We start from the raw sequence: 10,072 nt of genomic DNA, 5'->3' as shown, positions 1-10,072 counted from the left end.
GCACGGTTGAAAAAATACATATTGTCTCACACACACACACACACACACACACACACACACACACACACACACACACACACACACACATTATATATAGGGGAGTGAACAATTTGGATCCCAAATAATAAATGCTGAAAATAATGATATATTCGTGTCGAAGTCATGTTCACTATTATCATTATTGCTAGTTGTTTTCCCCTGGCCTGTTGGCAGTGGTTCTGTTGCTTTGGTTCATCTGGTCTGAACATTTCATTATCAGTCCTTCACACAAGGAGAAATGTTAAACTGGCCCACGTGTTTGTGGAAATCATAGTACATTTGGCCTTATGTTGACACACAATTGATAATCTTTTGTGAAACAATCTTTAGCAAATACATCTTTTGCTTTTACATGTTGGGAAGATATGAGCACTGTGTGTATAAAAGCGAGTGCATTGTTTACGCTCTTCCTTGCACACCACTGCAATCATGGGGAAGGCTCTGATTCTGACTGGTAAGTTAACTGATATTTACGTTGTAGCCTACTTTTTCATTCTACCGTTTTGTAGTTAATGTAGACTGATTGTGAATCTATCTCTGCTTAGAATAGACGCACAACGTAGAAAGATGGGAACGTTGAAAACTGAAAACTGAAACGTTGACATATTAGGTTAAGTTATTTTCTTAAGATAAAAGTGATGGATAATATCCAGATGAGAATTATTTTCAGCTTTTCTTTTGTTGGAGATTAGAATACAACCCTAAGACCCTTGATGCCTGTAGTTAGAGGTAGGGATGCATTGTTTTGTGTGAATAGTTGGAAGTTAGTATAGTGAGTTGAAATGTATGGAAGTATTGAGTTATGAACAAAAGGACCATATTTGGTAATTGGCTTAATATGAAACAAAGATTGTTCTTGGCACACATTTGCACTTGGGAAAGCCATCCCTAGAAAACTCTGAAAGGTTGGTTAGCCAATGAGGAGACAAAGCAAGAGATAATAATGTTAGATAACTTAAGGTTTTAAGATACTATACGATTTTGATGGATTTCGTTTTTGGTTACTAGCTAACTATGCTTTTTTTTTTTTTTTTTTTTACAGGTGTGGCTCTGCTGCTGCACGTGCAGCTCGGTGAGTCTTCTCCCCAGACAAATGCACAATTCACAATGTTTTAACTGGACAGAGGATAAGTTGCATGCCTTTATTATAAATTACAAGGAGTAACAAAGTACATTTACAAGTTAAATGTTTGAGTGATCTGTATTTTATTTGTGTTTCTGAATTTTATTTCTAAAGGTGGTGCATTGATATTAAAACAGAAAATGTAGCCTGGGCCACAGCCCACAGGGTAGTGGTCCAGGCACCTAGGCTGGTAATCCAGCCCTTGCAGCATCGCTGGTTCGAGTCCTGATTCTGACAACCTTTACTGCATGTCAACCTACAAAATTCACTTATAGTTGAGTGTTAACTCAAGTGCTGTGGTTGACTGGAGTACTAAGTAAAGTAAATAAACTAACCTATAAAAAACAGCCTGCATTTCATTAAAGATGCTCTTCTCTGTCTGCTATAGCGTTCCAGTATCCCACGGCAGCCTGTCCATGTGAGAAACAGGAACACTGCAACGTGATTCAGGGTGAAAGGGATTTTGAGGTAAAGTAGACAGGAGACAACAGAACGGTTTGTTTTCAGTGGATCTCCCATGAGGAGGAGTGGGTTCTATAGGGGGGTCCCAGACAAATGAATTTCATCAAAATCAGTTTAACTGCTTTAACCCTATTTTATACTTCGGATACTTATAGTGAAAACACCACCACTCATCTGCCAGTAGACTTTAGTTAAGGTGCTGTAGCCAAAATGGAGCAAGATGAAAAATTAAAGGGGGCCTCGATCCGCACACTCAAAACTGTGCAAAATCAGGTTCTTTATTTTGAGTTAGATTGCAAGCTTTCGGTTATAGACCTTCTTCAGGCATACTTCGGATACTTAAAAAAAGCCGATCTCTCCCTGGCTGGCAAATTAAAGCTCTTGTTAGTTAGAAGGGGGTTTGCAGCCAAATAACTGTCAATTCTACTCACGTTACCGGCAGCAGCAGGTATTCGTCAGTCTTTCTCAAAGTAGTGTCCTAGCAAGCAACCTTGATATATTATTTACTATATCAGTTATCAATGATACGAGCACTGGCTGGGGGAACCCCGGTCAACCAAGTCATGGGTTGTCAAACTGTGTGATTTTCAGTCTTTTTCACGAAACTTAGCGATGTCTGGGTCATTGTACCATGTATACAGAAATTACCTCACAAAAATGAGCGCGACAGAAAGTCGTCAGAAACCGCATTTACAGTAACTGTAAAGTAGGCCTACGCAAATAAATACATTTTAGGTACATTTCTTTACAGATCAAAACCACGTGCCAATGGAATTTGAAAAGGAACAGTGATTCATACATACAGTACTGCATCTGTTTAATGGTATTGTCTGTCTCCAGGTGTATGTGTTTGATGTTGGTGGCACGAACTGGAAGTCATATGACTGGAAACTGGTGACCACGGTAGCCATGTTTGGTCCTACATATGATTCTGAGCTCATGTGTCACGCTCATTCTGTGGGAGCACGAGTAGTCCTCAGAGGTACGACATTTACGACCACAAAACTCCACTAAATATACCATCACCATATATGACAAATGTAATATTTTAGTGTCCGTCTCCATTATTGTGTTAAATTTAAAGTTATTTGCCATGGGGAAAGTGTTTAAATTGTTTTACTTCATGGCCACTGACCAGTACAGTACACCTCTTAAAACCTCTTCTCTTACGGTAAAAAAGGTACTTAAAGATGGGGAGTGGGGGTCTGTGGCCAAATACATATAATAAAGGCATCTCCATACTTCGACAGAACCGAACTTTTCGGTTGAAAAATAAACTTTTTTATTTTTTCCGAAAAAAAAGCGTCGGATGTCCATACTTCGCTCCTGTTCGGAGGGTTGGCACGTTGGAAGTTGGAGGCGGTGGCACGTATATTGTGGAGGTTATGTTATGGAGGAGGAGGAAGACGAGGAGGAAATGTTAGCGGGATTTTGCCCTGCTTTGTGCGGCTGAGGCATAGAGGAGGAGGCGAGCACATCTAGCCTTCGGTGGTTTGTCCGCCCGCTAATCAGACTCTCGTTCAGGGGATGAGAGGGGCATGGACGAGGAGAAACATTTTGAAATAATAAGAATGTCTGCCAGTCGTTTTGACGACCTTCTCGTCCTTCTGCGTCGTGTCGTGCCGCTCATTGAGCATGCACCACACACAGTAGGCTATAGTAGTTTTCGCGGGTCGCAAAGCAAAAATAAAAGCTAAAATGTACAGTAGCCTCGCGTCACCAGGCTTTCCAATGTACAGTACAGGGGGGGGGGGGGTCCACCGACCAATCACGTTTGCCGTTTCACCGAACATGATTTCGGCGAGTGACAGCATCTCGTAGTGCAAATTTCAGAACTATTGTTAGGAGAAAAAGCATTCCAGAACTTTCGAGGAATTAAATTTTATAGTTGAAAAGGAGCTTTTGACCGAAAACGGCGGTTTCGGTCAAAGTATGGACAGGCCTTTACTTGGGGGTCATGGGTCCTACTCCTAACGTTCCTTCACCATGTTGCTGTGAACAGGTATTCCTACTTCTCTGGCCGCTCTGCTGACCCCTGAGAGCAGGACTGCCTGGATCACTGAGCAGGTTGAGTTGGCCCAGAAGCAGTTCATGGATGGAATCAACCTGCACATTGAGGAGCCAGTGGCTATGAACTCCCCAGAGTACACTGCCCTGACCGCCCTGGTGCAGGAGACCACTGAGGCCTTCCACAAGGCCAACCCCAACTACCAGGTACTGTACAAACAGGCGCTTTTCCACTGCAAGGTGGAACCAGAACTTTCAGGAACCAGAACCTATTTTTTTGGTTCTGGTTTTGTTTCCATTGCGAACGGCCCGGTTCCAGACGAGGTTCCTGGAACCTCCTGGAACCTTTTTTCGGTCCTGCTCCTGAGGTAGAACTAAACTTGAGTTCTGGGAACCTATGGGCGGGGCTAGCAGCGCTCCTGCTCTTGATTGGTTGAGCCGAGCTGTTATTTTAGACTTTAGATTCCCGAATGTGCTGCTGTTCAAATGACCAGCTGTTTTGTCTCAGCCAAATCAGGCTACCAGTGGAGCTTCCCAGTTGGGTCTGGTTATATGGAAACAAAAGCAGAACTTGGTTCTGGAACTTCACAGGTTCTTGAAAGTTCTTGGTTCTGGAAAGTTCTGGTTCTGGTTCTGGCTTGGCCCTGCAGTGGAATTGCGCCTAATGTCTTAACAGTGAAAGACAAGGGTCATCGCCATGATGGCTTTATAATTGTGGTGGACATTTTTGTCAAAATTCCATTTTTGCCACAGACATACAAAATAAGTGGACAATAATATTACCAGAAACAGAACTATACCCCTGAATGAGCATAACAGGTCTGTAACTCTGAGAGTGTACAAATGGACCAAATGGACCCGTTCCATTTGTACACTCTCAGAGTTAAGGGGGACAGGGGTCCTTGCAAACATTTAAGAACCACTAGTAGTGGACTGCTATGTGCCATAGTAAATAAAACTTGGACTTGACGTTCAGTAATTGGGTATCATGATCAAAATAATAGTGGTGTAAAGAAAATCTCAAATTTGCCATGTACACACTTGTCTGTCAACGGACATAATGATGACCCCTGGTGAAAGATTTACTCAAGACTACTATAAAACTTTTTACATTTTGAGGACATTTTACTTTACTTGAGTATTTATATTTGTTTATACTTTACACATCCCCACCACTACACTATCTCTCAAAGGAAAATACTGTACTTTTTACTCAACAACATCTTTTTAAAATGTTACTTACAAATTAATTTATGAATCTATTATTAATACAAAACATACATTAATGAATTACGCACTCTTTTATACTTTGGAAATTCAAAAATAGACAATGCACAAGCTCACAAATTCAAAATGCGTTGTGGGGTTGTAGATCTGCTATTTTCAAAAGAAAACGTTTGAATAGTACATTTACTTTGGCTTTGCAAGTATATACAGTATTGAAACCATTACAATTATACTTTTATATTGTGGCTACCTTTCAGTTATATAAATATACAACATCTGAGTATTTCTTCAACCACTGCTTCCTCCTGACCATTAGGTGTCCTTTATGGGGGTGGATCCAAAGAAGATTGTCATGGGATTGGTACCCTGGGGACCCTGGTATGGCTACGATCCAAAGAAGACTGTCATGGAATTGGTACCCTGGGGTCCCTGGTATGGCTACGATCCAAAGAAGACTGTCATGGGATTGGTACCCTGGGGTCCCTGGTATGGCTACGATCCAAAGAAGACTGTCATGGGAGCGGTACCCTGGGGACCCTGGTATGGCTACGATTATCCCTCTGAGAGTCTTGTGGTAAGGACATCAAAAAGTGTGAAAAAAGGTTTCTCGTCTGTTGTAATTCAAATGTTATTGTAGACTACTTTTTAAAATACCCATGTTATAAGGAGTCTGATACAGATATAAAATGAACAGTACAATTCATTGCTTATATATTATTACTGTACTTTACATTCTCAACTATATGATGTCCAGGGGTGCAAAGAGTTTGATCTGTTGGTAAGCCCAAACAGCAGTGGTGGAAAGTAACTAAAGTACCTTTACTTAAGTACTGTTTTGAGATATTTGTACTTTACTTGAATACTTCCAATTTTGAATACTTCTACTCCACTATATCTCAGATCCAAATATTGTACTTTTACTCCACTGCATTTATTTGAAAACTTTAGTTACTAGATCGATTTTATTTTAATTACAAAACACACATTATCCACTTCAGCCCTCTGTATACTTTTCGGCCTTTTGAAAATAGCTGATTTTCAAATTATTTTATACATTTGAAAAAGGACATTCTGGCTAATGAGTACCTTTTCTTTTGGTACTTTAAGTACCAAATACTTTTGTTTACTCAAGTAAATGTTGAATTCCGGAATTTTACTTAAGTGTAACGGAGTGTATAACAGTATTGATATTTTTACACAAGATGGGTGGTCCACCACGAACACTCAAGTAGGCCCTGATCCAGAAAGGTTTGGGAACTGCTGGTCTATGTCTAAGCTCAAACCTATAGAAAGTCAACACAGACCTACTGTGTTCTCTTCTCCTGTCCCATAGGACGGTGTGTGTTCCCTTGCCAAGAATACAATACAAAATTATTAAAAATAATGAAAAAAGTTATCGAAAAACACGGCCTGCTCACGTATTAGGAGGGTAGTATGAGTCACCAGAAAAAAATAATCTATCATGGTTAAAATGGAGTTTGAAGTTACAATGGGTGTGAATGGGGAGGAGCCCTGGAGGAGGAGGGCCTGGGAACATTTACATGAAATATCTAAATATTGAATCAAGCAAATTAAAAACTGTTCAGGGTGTTCATAAAAGCCTGATTAGACAATAAAATGACCAAACTTTTTTTTTTTTAAGAGAAATATCCCTTTAAGAGCTTACATAGATGTTTATCATGTTCTGTTGAAAGGTGCTCTCACTACATGTGGGTGAGCTAGTGCTAAACGAAAACCCTTTTTCTTTTTTTCCCCCTTTTTTTAAACAACGTTGCATGCACTGCTCAAAGAAATCAAGGGACCAAAATGTTCCCTTAATTTATTTGAGTATAGTATATGGTAGTACTGCTCAAAGACTTAAAGGAGCTATAGTCAACTTTTTCTTGAAAAACGGATGCTAAAATAAAAATGTTTTTGATCCCTTAATTTCTTTGAGCAGTATTATAATGTATGTGTGTAATGCTTTATGGATACTAACTTCCAAATCTTAATCATTATTTTCCCTGCCCAGGATGCCGAGGGACCCAGAGAGCATCTGCGTCAAGGGAGCCTTCGCCGGTATCGAGAGGTTTAGGGGCATTGGCATGTGGAACGGCGACCAGCTGGACTACTCCGACGACATGACCGCCAAGATCCAGACTGCATTGATGTGGAACGCCCTCCGATGTGCAGATATTCACTTGCCCTTTGGGTTAAATTTGCCTCATTTGCAGTTGCCCCATTTGCATTTGCCTCATTGGAAGTTGCCCCATTTGCCATTTGGTCTGTAATACAAATGTGACTCAAAAGAGAAATTTGGTGTCTCTATTGATTAGTTGATTGATTTATCCACCAATATTGATCATTTGAATCAAACATGTTTGTGCTTTGATATTCTTCAGAAATAAATTCATCACATTAGAAAAAGGTTTGTGACCTCTTTTTCCCAGTTTTTAGCCAAAAGTGGTAAAAGTAACTTACAATAACGATACAATACACACTAGAAAAATATTGTTCCTTCGAAACAATTGTGGGCTCACTTCAAGCCAGAAAACAATGACTATAAAAGCACAAAATGTCAAGATCGCAGGCAGTGCTCTCTTTGACGTTACTGACGTCAAAGATTGGTCCATTTTGTTCCAAAAATGTGTTGTGCAAAAGTTGACCCGCTGGTGGCGCTATGACAGGCCAATGTGAGAAGGTTGGTATCTGTTCCTTGACATATTCGGAATGTGCTTGCAAGATTTCACGCACATCCCAGGCTGTGTTCATGATTTGAGGTATTTTTGGCTTTGGCTGCTTGCAGCTATATTTATTATTATTATTATTATTATTTTTTTTGTGCACTTCATAGGCATGTTAGATAAAGGTCCTTAGATTGCGTGTAGAATGTTTCATGCAAATTGCAAAAAAAATCCTAGAATAAAAATGGGTTTAAGCGTTTTACAAAACGCTCAAAATTATATAGCGCCCCCTTTGGCCATTTGGGGTAAGATTGGTTTCAGTGATATTTGAACTAACCCTCTACACTATTTTGTCATGAAAATGTGACTTTGCATGTATGTTTTAGAGGCAGAAGAATAATTTGCATAAAAATGCAATATTGATTGAATTATTTAAAAAAGCATGTTTCACTTTTAAAGAAATCCGATCTGACAGATCTTTAGATATCGGTCCAAAGTTCACTTAAAAAAAGTTTTGTGCACGTGACGCGAAAATTCCAGAATAAAAGTGTGTTTAAGCGTTTTACAAACTGCTCAAAATAGCGGAAAATTGAAGGGCGGAGCTTACTTAACAACGACACAGATGTCTTCCGCTTGAGTCAAAGCACGCGTGTTTTTATTTTCATTTTCTCACTAAGTATGTAGGAGTTGAAAGCAGACAAAGTATTGAGGAGAACTTGATATGCTCTGGTTGATAGATAAATAAATAATGACAATATCTAAAGTGTGCTCGCCTTATAGGCGAGCCCACAATTAAGTTTCTAGGTTGTCTAGAAGCCAAGATATCACAAATTATGTATTTTATGTCGGCCATGTTTAACGTCCAAAATGGCGGCTTTGCAGGTGTCTGTGCAAATGGAAACATTGATTTTTGGATTCCCCATGCTCTGAAGATTCCAAAAATGTATAGTTTTACAAATCCTCACAAAAATCCGACAAAAATACATAAGGAACCTGACTAAAAGGTTATGGAAAGATTAAAAAGAGCAGGATACAAAAATAAGGGTCAGGGGGGAGGGCGGGCTGTATTGAGGGATAATACAAAATAATAGTGACTACTAGGGGGCGAAAATAAACTAGAGAGAATTTGAGGAAAGAATGAGAGAAGACAGAGGAAGATAGTATGCTATATTCATCAGAATAACTTGGTCTTCCAATGCCTTTCTACAAATTAATGATTAATTAAAACTAATTAATGAGCTAATTAATATACACAGACACCTGTGCCTTATTCACCAGATTTACACAGCCATTTTTTTTGTATGCTACCCGTTTACAAAAGGGCTCTGAGGCAGACTGGAGAACTGTTCCCACGAGATTGATCTGCTTTAAATTGAACAGAGGCACAATATTGAAATACTGTCATTGGTGAAATGCAAATGGAGTTGTTAATTAGAAGTGATTAAGAAGTGAAAGCTTTGTCTTATAGAGCGCCATCCTTTTGCTTGCTAGCTGTCAGGGAATCAAATCAAGACAAATTAATTGAACATAGCATAACATCTACAAACATTTTCCTTTTATAATCCATTACTTTGTTTCTACCAATGCTGGAAGCCTCTCTAAGATTTTTTTGCAGCAGCAAAAGGGATTACTTGTGAGTCTGATTGAGGTTCTCTCTCTCTCTCTGTGGGGGATTGTACCTTTTGAACATTATTGAACATTTTATTTTGTTGAATAATGTTTAAATTATTATTATTTTAAAACCATTTTGGGAAAAGGACAAAGAACCTGACATTTGCCCAGTACCCACAAGACATAAATGGGTTGTGGGGCTCTATGTGGGAAACACTGCTCCCCGGTCTCCCTGCCTGCCAGCTCACCTCACCTCCCAAAACCCAGAGCTTATCCCCAGCCAGCCAGCCACACTCAGCTCAGCTCTTTATCCATCCTGTTCAGTTCAGCTCAGCCACCCACCATCGATCGCCCCTGGCCTCTACCCTCTGCCCTGTATCTGCCAAGAATCAAGATAATAGCCTTGGCAAGAATTCTTAGTGGGAAGAAACTTGTTTTTACTGTGGAGCTAATCCGTTTATCGAATTCAAAAGTTACATCACAGAGGAGCGGATCGGATGGTGGTGTAATGGTGTTTTTGAACGGAGCTAACCGCTCCTACGCCTGGCTTTGTGTGTATCTTCCCTATGTCCATAGTACAAGACTAGTAGTACAACATCACACGAGACTAACGTCATAGAAAGTACTAGAGGTTCGCGGCCCTTTGGGCCGCTCACATCTAGAGTCCACGCCCGTTTTTTTTTTTTTTTAAATTAAAAAAAAAAGTTAAAAAAAATTGTTTTTTTTTTAATTTTTTGAAAAAAAAATGTTTTTGTAAAAAAAAAAAAGTGTTTTGAATAAAAAAAAGTTTTGGCCTAATTGTGTTATTATTGTTACTACTAGCGTCTAGTCGGCGACCTGGCCAACTCGGGAACTATGTAAATAGGGAATGAATGCCCCGCCCTTTAATGCAAATCCCATTATACTGTTGTCATAGGACCCGTTTTGACCATCTGTGTCC

At 39.6% G+C, this 10,072-nt stretch overlaps 1 protein-coding gene across 1 annotated transcript; it reads left to right on the top strand.

The window, feature by feature from the left end:
• Positions 1 to 468: 468 nt before the first annotated feature.
• On the top strand, positions 469 to 9,530 carry LOC308288610 (di-N-acetylchitobiase-like; the record flags this gene model as incomplete). Its single annotated transcript, XM_080730081.1, has 8 exons — positions 469 to 493; positions 1,082 to 1,111; positions 1,551 to 1,630; positions 2,465 to 2,606; positions 3,627 to 3,838; positions 5,175 to 5,398; positions 6,870 to 7,024; positions 9,376 to 9,530. The coding sequence occupies 8 exons, from the start codon at positions 469 to 471 to the stop codon at positions 9,528 to 9,530; spliced, it is 1,023 nt and encodes a 340-aa protein (XP_080586207.1).
• Positions 9,531 to 10,072: the final 542 nt, after the last annotated feature.

Source organism: Nannobrachium achirus (genome assembly GCF_963921795.1).
Source record: "Nannobrachium achirus genome assembly, chromosome: 7".
Lineage (NCBI taxonomy): Eukaryota > Metazoa > Chordata > Actinopteri > Myctophiformes > Myctophidae > Nannobrachium > Nannobrachium achirus.
Note: the sequence above shows the minus strand (reverse complement) of the source record. Positions and strands in the feature narration are given on the sequence as shown.